Source organism: Oryctolagus cuniculus, chromosome 19, assembly GCF_964237555.1.
Source record: "Oryctolagus cuniculus chromosome 19, mOryCun1.1, whole genome shotgun sequence".
NCBI classification, from domain to species: domain Eukaryota; kingdom Metazoa; phylum Chordata; class Mammalia; order Lagomorpha; family Leporidae; genus Oryctolagus; species Oryctolagus cuniculus.
This window is the reverse complement of record NC_091450.1, coordinates 62,938,735-62,953,726: the sequence shown is the minus strand read 5'-3', so window position 1 is coordinate 62,953,726 and position 14,992 is coordinate 62,938,735. Positions and strand designations below refer to the sequence as shown.

At 44.2% G+C, this 14,992-nt stretch overlaps 1 protein-coding gene across 2 annotated transcripts in view; it reads right to left on the bottom strand.

Annotated features, from left to right (window-relative positions):
* Nucleotides 1-2,038: 2,038 nt before the first annotated feature.
* LOC127489782 (nuclear factor 1 C-type-like) overlaps nt 2,039-14,992 on the bottom strand; it is a 122,121-nt gene continuing 109,167 nt past the window's right edge. Inside the window, exons 3-4 of one of the 2 annotated variants that reach the window (XR_011384396.1) lie at nt 8,801-8,870; nt 2,039-3,196 (exon numbers count right to left, since the gene is read on the bottom strand). Coding sequence is in view for 1 of the 2 variants with exons in the window: in XM_070063810.1 (XP_069919911.1) it covers nt 3,193-3,196 (4 nt within the window). In the remaining variant the exon portion in view is untranslated. The remainder of the gene's footprint in view (nt 3,197-8,800; nt 8,871-14,992) is intronic. The other variant, XM_070063810.1, reaches the window with a different exon arrangement.

The window sequence follows — 14,992 nt, the reverse complement described above, 5'->3', positions numbered from 1 at the left end:
CTGAAAACTGTATTTTTAAAAAAGTAAACAATATTCTAATGGGGAATTACTAACCATGATATAATAAAATATTTTCTGGAATTCTTGATCACAGTTTGAAGCCAGATTTAATTTAAAAAGTTACTAAAGGTGGGAAATAAGGCATACAAGAAAAACTATTTTTAATTTTTAAGTGTATCTATATCTAAGCATATCAAATGTCAAAATGAGATTATTGAGAAAACACATGTAAATAGAGAATTATTAGATTTATTTCAAAAATTCTTATTGAATTTTTATAGGCTCTCAAAACTTGATGTAGCAATCTATTTTTTCTGGGACCACGTTTGTTCCTTTGTCCAGGCCTGTTAGCATTATTTGGCAAAGGGTGAACGTTGAGGTACATGTGAGAGAATTATTACTCAGTTTTCCTGGCCAGTTTTAGGTAAGAAATCAGGAAACAACGACAACCACCACAACAAACACCACTTTCTCAAGAGCATTTGGAGATCAGTTCTGCAGACTTCAAACGTTTTCAGGTTTGGAATGTTTAGACTACCGCTCTCATGCTAAATTCTCTGTGGCTTTCTTTCTATTTCTGAATTGCTTTTTACAAACAGAATGCAGCATAAGGGACTGACAGCAAAATACACTGTTTCCCAGATGGTTCAAATAATAACTATGCCAGTTGTTTGTATTTATATTGCAAACATCATATTTTCACCTAAGTATCACTTACCTCAAATGTTAACTGAATAGTTTTATAGAATTGTTTTTTAAGATTTATTTTCTTTGAGAGGCAGAGTTATTCTACAAAAAGAAATAGATATCTTCAATACAAGCATAATTTTAATTCCTTCAAGTGATTGATAGAAAGGCATATTTTGTACCTTTAATTTGAACAGGCTCTCCCCAAAATTAAATTAGATATATTGTTTACCAGTGTGATAAAATGTATCTCACAAAGAGAAAATATGATACAAAAATATAATTTACTGTATTTCTTGAATACTCATATATGTCTTGCTAGACTAAGTTAGAATAGAATCAATATATTTTTGTCAATCTAATTCTGAAATAAAATCAAATAATGAGTAATTTGGAAATGTTTATGAATTATTTTTCTGTTTATTTCTATGGAGGAAGGAGGAATGATGGTAATGTTTCCAAATTCTTCTGGTTAAATGTGGAACAGTTAAAAAATAACATGATATAGTTGTAAGTAGGTCTTAGGCATCCAATGCATGTACAACCATACATGACACGAAATGTATTAAGTTAATACACTCATTGACTTTTTTTTTTTTGACAGGCAGAGTGGACAGTGAGAGAGACAGACAGAGAGAAAGGTCTTCCTTTTGCCGTTGGTTCACCCCCACAATGGCCAGGATCCAGGTGCTTCTCCTGGTCTCCTAGGCAGGTGCAGGGCCCAAGCACTTGGGCCATCCTCCACTGCCTTCCCGGGCCATAGCAGAGAGGTGGACAGGAAGAGGAACAACCGGGACAGAACCAGCACTCCGACTGGGACTAGAACCCCATGTGCCGGCACCACAGTTGGAGGATTAGCCTATTGAGCTGTGGCGCCAGCCTATAATCATTGTCTTCTGATACCTGTGGTGTCCATTCCAATGAAGATTCTGATTTGCTAGCTCAAGGACTCTGGTTGGTGTGACTTTAAAACAACTATTGGATTGATTCACATATGTTAAACATAAATTTTAAAATATATGACTACTTTACTTATTTGTCATGGCAGTTAGTGTTATCTTTTCTCTTTGCTTTGTAAAACACACAAAAACATTAATTTGCCATATTCTTCAAATTAAGAAAATGGTTTACTGTATGATGATGTTTAGATTCTCTTCGATCACCCAAAGATTGCTTTTTTTTCTTGCCATAATAAATCTACAAATGAAAAACTGATTCATTAATGATCTTGATCTGAATTAGCACAGAGCACTTGAGTCTGGGGCACTCTTAGATATGAATATTAAAATCTATAGAAATTAAGGAAATCACAATGGGGAGACCAAAATTATTTATAAAGGATCATTTATTAAACATTTTTCACAAAATACAAAGATGGTTGTTCTGCAAGAATACATCACATTAAAAAATAATGTGTTTTTACTGAATTTAATTTGAAGACATTCAGAATTGTTTTGTCTATCCCCTTGGGGAGCCCATTTGTCTTTGCTCCTTGTCTGACACCATTTCTAAGAAGGAAGAAACATTTTCTTGTTAATTAAGTCATATTCATAACAGCTTTAATTTTATAGAAATAAAATCACAGTGTCTGCCACAACAAAGCTCTTTCCACAAAGTAACTGATTTGCCTATGATCCTATTTTTTTTTCAAGCTACAAGATAGGACGAATCAAGGAGGAGCTAGGTAAGTTGTATAAAAACTTATTAGCAGCAGTTGATAGTAAATGCAACATAATGTTTGTTTTGTCTGTGGTACAAGAATATGTCATATCAGACTCTATCTACTGTATGTTTCTCTACTTGTACACAAGTAAGCACATATGGATTGTCTCAGAATGACACATGCATAAAAAGGCAGGAAGCTGGCCTGGCTGGCATTATCAGTGCCTATTTTCATCAGCTGAGAGTTTAAAGCAAGTTCATCTTCAACGATTTCACTCTGGAGGCATCTCGTGTAGAAATGTGTCATAATTTGTTCTTGGGTACCCATTTAATTTTTCAGTACAAGCAAAGGCAAACATACCTGCTCACTGTCATACATACAACCAAACATCTCTGACTATTCAAAGAAAATTCACCTTCTGATTTTCATCATGGAAGCATCTTTGATAAGTGGCACTTAGTATAAATCCTCTATAAATCATGCAAAACAGACCCATGATGCCTGAATTTGATAATATTAAAAATCATGGCCATGGCCATCTCTCTGTGAAAACTCTGTTGGGTAAGACTTGCCATCACGGTGCTTCTTTCCTGAGGATGGAGTTGGTCCTGTCTGTGTGGATCATAAGTGTGCATGCTCTGATCTGTGGTCGCTGTTGTGGCTGTCTTCATTGTCCGGAGAGTCCCCTGTTTGCTGGAGCATGGCTGCACCGATCCCTGACAGCTCTGAAGGGAACAGAGTTCCTTTCTTCACGTTCACCAGTTCCTTTTCTCAGGCAGCAGTGCCCAGCTGGCCCAATTTTACCCTCTTCCACTTCATCCTCCTGTTCTGGAACCACACTTTCACCTTGGACAAAGAAAGGAAACACAAGAAGCAAAACAGAACATTAAATTCAAGTGCTTTCTCCTTTTGGTCTACCTAGGAGAACCAGATTCTCAAAGGCTTACACAAAGACACCATGGAAGAGGAGTAAATATAAAAATAATCCCACCCTGAGTTTAATCAGGTTGCATGTTCGTGATAATAATTTATAAACATTCACAAGATGCATACAAATGATTACCTTTCATATTTAACAACAAAGGGAATTCATGTAGTATTACCTCCCAGTTTTTGCTTTGTGGATTTAAAAATTAAAAATCACAATAATAAAGAGAAGTAGACAAGAAAGGGATTATCATTCAAGATGTCTCCAAGGTATTTGGTTCTGCTCTTGCATGATAAACCTGTGATGGGACCTATGTGGATACGTAGCCAGGAGCTTCAATAGGTTGAATGTTATGTGAATGTTCATCTTAACACACTAATGTGAAAAAAAAATGTTTTCCAAGGTTGTATCAGTTTAGTTTTCTTATTCATTCCAGGGCATAAAGGTTCAAGTTCACCCAAATCTTTGCCGGCATTTGGATTTACCAGGTTCAACTTTTTTTTTTACAACACAATGACAATAAATGTTATCTTACTGTGCTTTTATCTTGCCTTTCCTGTTTTCTAATGGAGTCAAGTATCTTTGAAGAGTTTAGGATCCAGAGTTGGTGTCCATGTCCCATGTTGTAGCACCAGGAGTCCTGGCTGCTCTGTGTCCAATTCACTCCCTGCTGCTGCACCTGGGAAGTGCTGCCATTTGGGGAGTGAGCCAGTGTATGGAAGGCCTCTCTCTCTCATTTCTCATAGATAAATTAACTTTGTTTTTTAAAAAAATAATGGCCCACTGTAGTGCTTCTATGAAATACCTCCATGTATCTGATATGAATTCTTTTTAAAATTAATCTTACTCTTTATGGACTTTAAAATGTCTGAGTCCTAATTTAATACCTTCAGTTGTATGGAAGCTACTATCTTCTCTGTTTGTGCCCTCCCCTTTTCTTGGAGTATTTGTTGATGATCAGAAGCTCTTAATGTATTTATATTTACACACTGTTTCTTTAATGGTTAGAGCTATTGAAGGATACTCTCTGCTGAGGCCACAAATGTATTCTACATCTTCAAAGAGTTTAAGGTTTGCGTTTCAAATTGAACCTGTCAAACCAGGAAGTATTGATTTTAGTATACAGAGGAAAGCAATTGCTTCCATTTATTCTGTGTGAATAACAAGTTATTCTTGGGGCCAGTGCTGTGGTGCAGTGGGTTAACGCCCTGGCCTGAAGCACCATCATCCCATATGGTGCCAGTTCGAGACCTGGCTGCTCCACTTCTGATCCAGCTCTCTGCTGTGGCCTGCAAAAGCAGTAGAAGATGGCCCAAGTCCTTGGGCCCCTGTACCCATGGAGAAGATTGGGAAGAAGCTCCTGGCTCCTGGCTCCTGGCTTTGAATCAGTGCCATTGCAACCAACTGGGAAGTGAACCAGTCGATGGAAGACCTTTCTCTCTCTCTCTCTCTCTCTCTCTCTCTCTCTCTCTCTCTCTCTCTCTCTCCCTCCCCTCTCTCTGTGTAACTCTTTCAAATAAGTAAATATTTAAAAAGAACAAGTTGTTCTAGGTAGCTTTTTACAAAAGTCACCATTTTCTCAGTGATCACTGTTTCAATTCCATCATAAATAAAGCTTCCATGTAGAAAGTGGCTTCAAAAAGCTCACAGAAAATGGAATTAAATGATAACTTCTTGTGTTCCAAGAGGTTTCTGAGGGTTTTTTTTTCAAGATTTATTTTATTTATTTGAAAGTTATGCTAATGGAGACAGAGAGAGAAAAACAGAGAAAGAGAAAAATCTACAATCTGTTGGTTCACTCCCCCAAACAGTCAGATGAGCCCACAACCACATCTGGGTCTCCCATGTGGGTGGCAGGGAGTAAGTACTCAGGGCATTGTCTGCTGCTCTCCCAGGTGCATTAGAAGGGAGTTGAATCTGAAGCAGAGCAGCCAGAATTCAGGCTGGTGCTCCACATGGGGTGCTGGTGTTACAAACAGAGGCTCAGTGCCCTGCACAACAGCACTGGCCCCATCCGTGAGCTTTTGAAGGCCCCTCATATGCACAGCTTTCTGCTCTACTCTGTTCTGTCCCTGGGTCAGTTTTTACCTGTGAGAACATCATATTTTCATTCTTGCTGTAATTTTATACCAGATCTTTGTATCTGATAGGGACAGGTCTGCTTCACCACCAAATATATTTCATTCTTTACACCAAATATATTTTGAATGTTCTGCATTTTCATATTTGAAATAATCTCAATTTCTGTGAATACACAGTGCCAATGGGAATGTGATGAGAAATAACTCAAATTTCCAAAGACATATTTATATCTGTAACCTTCAAATCACATGATTCATAAAAGTTAGTATAAATTCCTTAGACATTTACACAATTCAATACTGAAATTGAGATGATTCTTAACTAGGGATTGTCACTGATTTCACTGCTGGGCTCAATTAACATCATGTCTCATTTATTACCTATCTATACACTAGTCCATTTGACAAAAATAATACAATATAGTAAAAATTTTATTTAAAGTTCAGTGGTGAGGGGCCAGCACTATGGCATAGCATGAAAAGCCGCCACCTGAAGTGCCAACATCCCACATGGGTGCCAGTTCAAGTCCTGGTCACTCCACTTACAATTCAGCTCTCTGCTATGGCCTGAGAAAGAAGTGAAAGATGGCCCAAGTTGTTGGGCCCTGCACCCATGTGGGAGACCCAGAAGAAGATCCAGACTCCTGGCTTTAGATTTGCTCAGCCCTGGCCATTGCTGCCATTTGGGGAGTGAAATAGCAGATGGAAGACCTCTCTCTCTCTCTCTCTCTCTCTCTCTCTCTCTTCCTCTTTCTCTCTCTCTCTCTCTCTCTGCCTCTGTCTCTCTGTAACTCTCTGCCTTTCAAATAAATAAATAAATCTTTAAAAAATATTTGATGAGAACTGACATATTACTGCTTAGTAATCATAAGGATCACTACATGCATCATTTTACAGCATATGTGCTACATGTGCTTTATTTCTAATACACTTTCCCCTCATGTTGTGAATATTATTTCTGTGTTATGAGACAATTGAGGTAAAGTTTACATGAACATGACACAGATGGAAACTCTAACCCCAGGATTTAAACACCTATGTCTTTATCTGGCTCCAGAATTGGAGATTGTTTGTTTGTTTGTTTGTTTTATTCAAATTCTATCTCAAACTCCTGTTTATAGAGCATTCAGGATAAGAAGGTAAAGTACAGGATTGTGAAATGTGTGAGCACCATCCATATGGTGACTCTCATTCACATAATTCCTCCACTTGCTGTGACTGGGTTGGTAAATGGGGCACTATTTTGCTGCCCTGTACTTTAGGTAATTACACTACTCAACCTAATCACCGTGTGAGCTTGACAGTGCAGGTTGCATTAGATTTGTTGCACATGAGCTGGGTACTACTCTTGGCTTCACTTCTGAGTTTTTGTGTGAATTTGGGAAAACCACACTTTTCTGTGTCTCAATTTTCATATTTGTGATATTGGAATAATGAGGCTTTCAAGATTCTCCATAGGGATATTTTCTCCATTGACCATTCCAGATTGGGAAAAAAAAAAAAAACACATAAGTCATCATCATAATCACTGTCACCAAGACTGAAATGTTCATGCAAAATAATCTTGACAGGAAACAAAAAATGAGAGGAATAGAGTTATTGAAATCCATGCTGATGTTCTTCTCTAGGAGAGGAGGTACAGTAATTCTGTAATACCAGCATCCATCTGTCATGTGCAATTTCACATGAGAAAATTCTAAGAAGAAGGTACGGATTTTAGGAATACCACTTTGTATTTAAGAGAAAGTATGTCTGTTGGTTTTCTTTCTCACCATATGATATTTTACCATTTAATTTTAAAAGATTATTTGTTTTTATTCATTTGAAAGGCAGAATGAGACAGTGAGAGTGAAAGAGATTATCTTCCATCTATTGGTTCACTCCCCATAATCACAGGAGCCAGGAGTGGGCCATACCATTGTCAAGAGCCAAGAACTCCACCTAGGTCTCCCACCTGGGTGGTAGGGACCCAAGTAATTCATATATCATCTGATGCCTCCCAGGGTGAGCATTAGCAGGAAGTTGTATAGGAAGTGGAGGTGTTACTGGAATGCAGACACTTTTCACTACATGGACATCCCAAATAATGGCTTAACAGGTGCATCACAACAAATGATTTCCATTTTAATTTTTAAAATAGACATCATAGTGGAAAATAAGAGCCATGTACCTATAAATAGTAATACACATTTACACATATAAATATATGCATATACATTTATATACACATATTTATGTGGGAAAAATCTTTGATGATTTTATAGTAATTGTAATGCCTTATATACTATTTTCTTTGAGAGTTTCACTGCATATTTCATACCAAAATTCCACAAATTTAGTAATGGAACAAAAAAGACAACAGATACATAATGGACACATCTTGTAGAAAATGGAAGGACAAGTACAGAACTCCAAAAGTCAACACATTTCCATTACCATTCAAATATACTAAGAAGATTGGAGTGAGTTGAAATAAGAGGAAGATTTGGGGGAGACATGTTTCTTTATCTTCATCTCAAGATGAGCAAACACAATCTGAAAAAATAATTCCAGATTATAAATATTTCTATTAAAATAGTGTCATCATGGTAGACTTATACATAAAAATTTTTATAGTTCAAGTTAGTATCACTGTATTAATCCAGCTTCATTGACTGGAATGAAAAAAATTATTTTTCTACTTTTGTTTTGATGGCAGCTGAAGTATGAAGTGTCTTCAAACTGTTTAGGGAAAGTGTGTGTTTTGAAAAAAATTATTCACTGTGTTCAAAACTTTTTGCACCAAGATGAACTTTTAATTTTGTTTTCCACTTTTTGAAAATCCTTTGTATATTCATCCAAATGCCTAAGACTTCAGCTTTTCAAAATAAGTATTCTAATGATTTTTAGTGAAAATATACAAGCATGGTCAAGTCACTGTTTCTCAAACAGCTCTTGTGCTGACTGTTGATGTACAATGTAATACTTTATCCATTTTAGTATTTTTTTTTGTTCTAGTACCATTGGTTGAACTCTGTAATTAACACACAATTATTCTTAGGTGTTTAAATTTTAACTGAAAAGTGATCCCTGTTAGGAATTTGGAAAACATTATGCTGAGTGAAATAAGCCAATCCCAAAGGGACAAATACCACTTGTTCTCCTTGATAGGTGACAACTAACTGAGCACCAAAAAGGAAACCTGTTAAAGTGAAATGAACACTATGAGAAACAGTGACTTGATCAGCCCTCACCCTGACTGTTGATGAGCAACTTGATATATTATCCCTCTTAGTATTTTTTTTGTTTGTTCTACTTAATACTTTTGGTTGAATACTGTAATCAATACACAATTCTTCTTAAGTGCTGAAACTTAACTGAAAAGTGATCACTGTTAAATATAAGAGTGGGAATAAGAGAGGGAAGAGATGTGCAATTCGGGACATGCTCAAGCTGACTTACCTCAAACGGTAGAGTTAGAAACATATGCAGGTGCTTGGTATAATTGGAGCTATTTTATTTATTACTTTACCTGGACACAAAGACAAATAAAACTATAGGTAAAATTCAATTTCACAAAATTGCCTTAAAATAAAAAAAATTTGAAGAGGAAATAGATTCTTCAATTCATCAGTGGTTATCCAAAATATTATTCTATTTATGGAAACTATCTCTAAGTTATAATAGATCCCATGTGTATATGACCAGATATGACACATTAAAAGGCTACGAGGTACCAAAATATTCAGGCACTTTGTTAGCAGGAGCTACATCACTGGAATGTTCAAAATCTGAAGCTAAGAAAATGTATCGATGTTTATATTCATAAAACAAGGATGAAAAATGACTTAGGTAATCATAAAACCTGATTCAGAGAATGGTATCTTACACCCAAGTAAAGCGTTTTGTCAAATTTCATTGTGTTCACTCAATGGCAGTAGCCAACATTTTAAATGATGCTGAGATTTATTTTTATTGGGAAGGCTAAAACTTAAGGTTTCAATAGGGGCACCGGTTTGAGTCCTGGCTGCTCCACTTCCAATCCAGCTCTCTGCTGTGGCCTAGGAAAGCAGTAGGAGACAGCTCAAGTCCTTGAGCCCCTGCACCCACGTGGGAGACCTGGAGGAGGCTCCTGGCTCCTGGCTTCGATATACTTCCAGTGTTGTGATAAAAGCCAATGTTTTCAAGCACAGAGGGAAAAGGGGTAATGAACAAAACATGGTTTTTTTTTTTTCAGTTTAAGATTAGAAATCAGCTTACAGGGTGTCAACATAATGGCCTCCATTCATAGTTACTATTAAATAAAGATTAAATGTTAAATATTTAGCATCAAATTTCTAATCTGAAGGAAAACTTATATATTGTCATATCTTGCACTTAATGGTTTTCCTTTTCAAATATTTTAGAGACTTACACAGAACTGGAAAATATTCCCATTTTTATTTACATTCTTCCTTTCATTTATTGATGACTTTCAACAATAAAGCATCTTCATTTCGAAGCGTTCTTACCCCAAAATTAATCTACTACTCCAAGAAATAGATTCTATAGTTTTGAGACTTTTAAATTGTTCAACATTATCCTTAATCTTTGAGATGCAACAGAGTATTTTTTTCTACTCTAAAGAAAATACTAAAATACACAACTCTAACACAGAAATGAATAGTAAAACATAATGATGGAATATCTAGGAAAAATTACAATATGATGCACAATCAGTTTGAGTAAGATGTAACTTAGAGTTTAACTTTCAGTTTATTAAGTGCACTGTGTACCTGTCATTCTACAATGCCAGGCATATAGACAAACACTGTTCCACAACAAATGTTTTATGAGTTGGTAGCTATAAATAAAATATTTGCCATTCTACAAAAATCTAATATAATGCAACATCTAATAAAATTCATGTCCCCAAATCATGTCCTGTTTTGGAATAAGTTCTGATTTTTAGGAAATACATACTTATATTCACTAATTTGAAAGAACATACTTACAATATATATTGTATATCCCCCACCAAAAAAAACTAGCATTACACCAATTAATCAATTTTAGTTATTTTAACTGAAAGTGGGCAGTTTATAACCTGTTCCCACACTGCTTGGAGAACAATCAAATGCATTGGAAGCCAAGCAATTGACACTATTTATAGACATTCTCAGAACCACCTACTTTGTATTGATTGTTTTAAGCACCATTGTAAACTTTCGATTTTTAAGAGTCCCTTTGAAGACGTAGCAGATGTTGGCTTGCTAATCATGCTGGAAAGCATAGTGGGTTCAAAGTTACAAAAATGTCAACACATATAAATTAGTATTAAACTTGGTTATTTTCAATTGTCAATAAACTATAATGAAGGCCTAAAGTCCATAAATATTTGTTTCTGAACCCCTAAGCTTCTATGATTTGTACGTGTGTGCATTCATGTGTGTTTGTGAAAGGGAAATGCATATAAATGCGTACTGGGAAATGTTACACATTGTACTTTTAGCATCATTACTGTGAATACAGATGCGAGGTTTATAAATATTTGGGTGCTTTTCAATATTTCTAGTGATTCAAATGCTGTTAGAATTTAGCATGGTCATTAACACTACATGTACAGTTCGGTGTTAGATTCAGGCGTTCATACCTCACCATAGTTGTATGCATCATGTTCACTCTCCACTATAACTAGACAGTGATTATAAACTTTATGACCAAATGCACATGATCTCCCCAATGCATGATCTGCATTTTACTTAACACAATTTCAATTTTCCAGAGTTCAGAAATCAACTTTATTATAGGTTTTAGAAATATTAGAGGGAGCAGGGGCAGGCCCTGGAGGGCATGGAGGGAAGTGGGGTCCCACACTGAAGGGAGGCTAGGGGAGCAGGGTCAGGCCCTGGAGGGCGAGGATGGGAGAAGGGCCCAGGCCCTGGAGGGCAAGTGTGGGAGTGGGGCCGGATCCTGGAGGGCGAGGAGGGAAGTGGGGTTCCACACTGGAGGGCAACAAGGGGAGCAGGGTCCAGCCTGAGAGGGCGAGGAGGGGAGCTGGGCCCAGGCCCTGGAGGGCAAGGAAGCCAGAGGGTCAGGCCCTGAGGGCAGGGAAGGGAGGGGAGACTGGTGCAGGATGGTGAGGAGGGGAGCAGAGCCTGGCCCTGGAGGGCAAGGAGGGGAGCAGGGTAGGCCCTGGAAGGTGGCAGGGGGAGCAGGGCCTGGCCCTGGGTGGTGGCAAGAGATGCAGGGCCTGGTCCTGGAAGGAGAGGAGGGGAGCAGGGCTCAGCCCTGGAGAACAAAGAGGGGACCAGGGTCCTACACTGGAAGGCAGCTGGGGCAGAAGGGCCAGGCACTGGAGGGCAAGGAGGGGAGTGGGGCCCGGCCCTGGAAGGCAGCGAGAGGTGGGGGGCCTAGACCTGGAGGTTGAGGAAGGGAGCGGGGTCAAGCCCGGGAGGGCAACAGGAACAGGGCCAGACCCTGGAAGGTAGTGAGGAGATCAGGGCCCTGGCCATGGAGGACATAAAGGTGAGCAGGGCCAGGCCTTGGAGGGTGAGGAGGGGAGTGGGGTCAGGCCCTGGTTGGTAGCAAAGGGATCCAGGCAAGGAAATGGAAGGCAGTGAGTGGAGCAGTGTAAGGCCCTGGAGGGCATGGAGGAAAGCAGGGTCAGGCCCAGTAGGGCAGCGAGCGGAGTGGGGCAAGGCCATGCAGGGTGAGGAGGTGAGCAAAGCCCAGCCCTGGGGGGTGAGGAAGGCAGCAGGGTCAGGCTCTGGAGGGTGCAGAGGGGAGTGGGGCAGGGCCATGGAGGTTGAGGAGGGAAGGAAGGTCTGCCCATGGAGGTCTGTAGGGGAGTGGGGCCCAGCCCTGGAGGCAAGGAGGTAAGCTGGGCCTGGACCTGGATGGCGAGGAGGGCACTGAGGCCTGGCCCTGGAGGGCATGGAAGGGAGCTGGGCCCAGGCCATGGAGGGCGAGGAGGGGATCAGGGTCAATCCCTGGAGGGCGAGGAGGGGAGCAGGGCCCAGGCCCTGGAAGGCGAGGAGGTGAGCAGGGCCTGTCCCTGGAGGGAAAGGAGGGGAGCAGAGTAGGCCCTGGACAGCGGCAGGAGGAGCAGGGCCTGGCCCTGTAAGGCAGCAAGAGATGCGAGGCCTGGCCCTGGAAGGAGAGAGGGGAACGGGGCCCATGCCCTGGAGGACAGCAATGCCCATTCAAGAGGGGCATGGGGCCTGGCCCTTCAGAGCAAGGAGGGTAGCAGGGCTCGGCCCTAGAGGGTGAGTAGGGGACCGCGGTCCTGCACGGGAAGGCAGCTGGGGGAGAAGGGCCCGGCACTGGAGGGCAAGGAGGGCAGCAGGACCCGGCCCTGGAGGGTGGCAGGGGGAACAGGGCCTGGCCCTGGATGACAGCAAGAGGTGCAGGGCCTGGACCTGGAAGGCAAGGAAGGGAGGGGGGGTCCATGCCCTGGAAGGCGAGGAGGGGAGCAGGGCCTGGCACTGGAGGGTGAGGAGGAGAGCAGGGTCCAATCCCTAGAGGGTGAGGAGGGGAATGGGGCCTGGCCCTGGAGGGCAAGGAGTTGAGGAGGGCCCAGCCCTGGAGGGCAAGGAGGGGAGAGGGGCCAGGCCCTAGAGTGTGGCAAGGGGAACGGGGCCAGGCCCTGGAAGGCAGTGAGGGGAGCGGGGTAAGGCCCTGGAGGGCGTGGAGTGGAGTGGGGTCAGGCCCTGGAGGGCAGCGAGTGGAGTGGGCCAGGGCCATGGAAGGCAAGGAGGGGAGTGGGGCCAGGCCCTGCAGGATGAGGAGGGGAGCAGGGCCTGGCCCTGGAGGGTGAGGAGGGAATGGGGCCAGGCCGTGGAGGGTGAGGAGGGCCGTGGGGCTCAGGCCCTGGAGGGTGAGGAGGGCCATGGGGCTCAGGCCCTGGAGGGTGAGGAGGGCCATGGGGCTCAGGCCCTGGAGGGTGAGGAGGGCCATGGGGCTCAGGCCCTGGAGGGTGAGGAGGGCCTTGGGGCTCAGGCCCTGGATGCTAAGGAGAGAATGGGGCACAGGCCCTGATGGACTAGGAGGGAGGCAGGGCCCATGCCCGGGAGGCAGTGATGGCAGTGCCCAAGAGGAGTGGGGCCTGACCCTGGAGGGTGAGGAGGGGAGGGGGACCTAGCCCAGGATTGTAAGGAGGGCTGCAGGGCCCTGGAGGGCAAAGAGGGGAGCAGGGCTGGGCCCTGAAGCGTGAGTAGGGGAGCAAGGCCCAACCCTGGTGGGCATCAAGGTGAGCAGGCCCAGGCCCTGGAGGGCAAGGAGGCGAGCAGGGCCTGGCCCTGGAGGGTGAGGCGGGGAGCGTGGTCCTGCCCTGGAGAGTGGCAGGTTGAGCAGGGGCCGGCCCTGGAGGGCGGCAAGAGGAGCAAGGCCTGGCCCTAGAGGGCAACGTGGGGAGCGAGGTCCATGCCCTGATTGGCAGCGATGCCTGTTTATGAGGCCTGGGCTCTGTTCCCCTCTTCACCCTCCAGGGCCAGGCCCTTCTCTCCTCAGGAACAGCCATCACTGCCCTCCAGGGCATGGGCCCTGCTCCCCTCCTCACCTCCAGGGCCTGACCCCACTCCCCTCCTCTTTCTCCAGGGCTGGACCTTCCTCCCCTCCTCGCCCTCCAGGGCCTGGGGCCTTGTGCCCTCCTCACCCTCTAAGGGCCAGGCCCTGTTCCCCTCAGGCATGGCCATCGGGCCCTGCAGGGCATGGGCCCCGCTCCCCACCTCACCCTCCAGGTCCAGGCCCGCTCTTCATGCTGCCCTCCAAGGCTGGACTCTGCTCCCATTCTCACCCTCAGGGCCAGGCCCTGCCCCTTTCAGACATGGCCATCACTGCCCTCCAAGGCTTGGGCCCCACTCCCCTCCTCACCCTCCAGGGCCAGGCCCGCTCATCTTGCTGCCCTCCAGGGCAGGGCCCTGCTCCCCCGCTGCCCTCAAGTGCAGGACCCCACTCCCCTCCTTGCCCAAGAAGGCCGGGCCCCACTTCCCTCCTCGCCCTCCAGGGCCAGGCCCTGCTCCACTCTCCTCCCTCCATGGCTGGCTGGGCCCCGCTCCCTTTGCCGCCCACCAGGGCCAGGTCCTGCTCCCCTCCTAGCCCTCCATGGCCCTGCCCTGCATACCTCCATGCCCTCTAGGGCAAGGCCCCACTCCCCTCTCTCATGGCCCTCACTTCCATCCTGGGCATGGGCCATGCTCCCCTCACTGCCTTCCAGGGTCTGACCCTGCTCTCCTCCTTGCACTCCAGGGCCAACCCTGCTGCCTTCCTCACCCTCCAGGGCTAGGCCCCGCTCACATGTACACCCTCCAGGACCTGGGCCCACTCCCCATGATGCCCACCAGGGTCGGGCCTCGCTCTGCTACTCAGGCTCCAGGGCCCAGCTCTGCTCCCCTCCTCACCCTCCAGGGCCAGCTCTGCATCCCTTCTACCATCCCAGGCTAGGCCCCCCTCCCCTCCTCGCCCTCCAGGGTCAGGCCCCACTCCCCTCTGGCATGGCCATCACTGCCCTCCAGGGCATGGGCTCTGCTCCCCTCCTCGCCCTCCAGGGCCTGAGCCCCACTGCCCTCCTCACCCTCCTTGCCATCCATGCTTGCTCCCCTGCTTGCCATCCATGGTGCTGTCCCCTCCATTCGTTGCCCATCAGAGCTTGACACCACTCCCATCCACACTCTC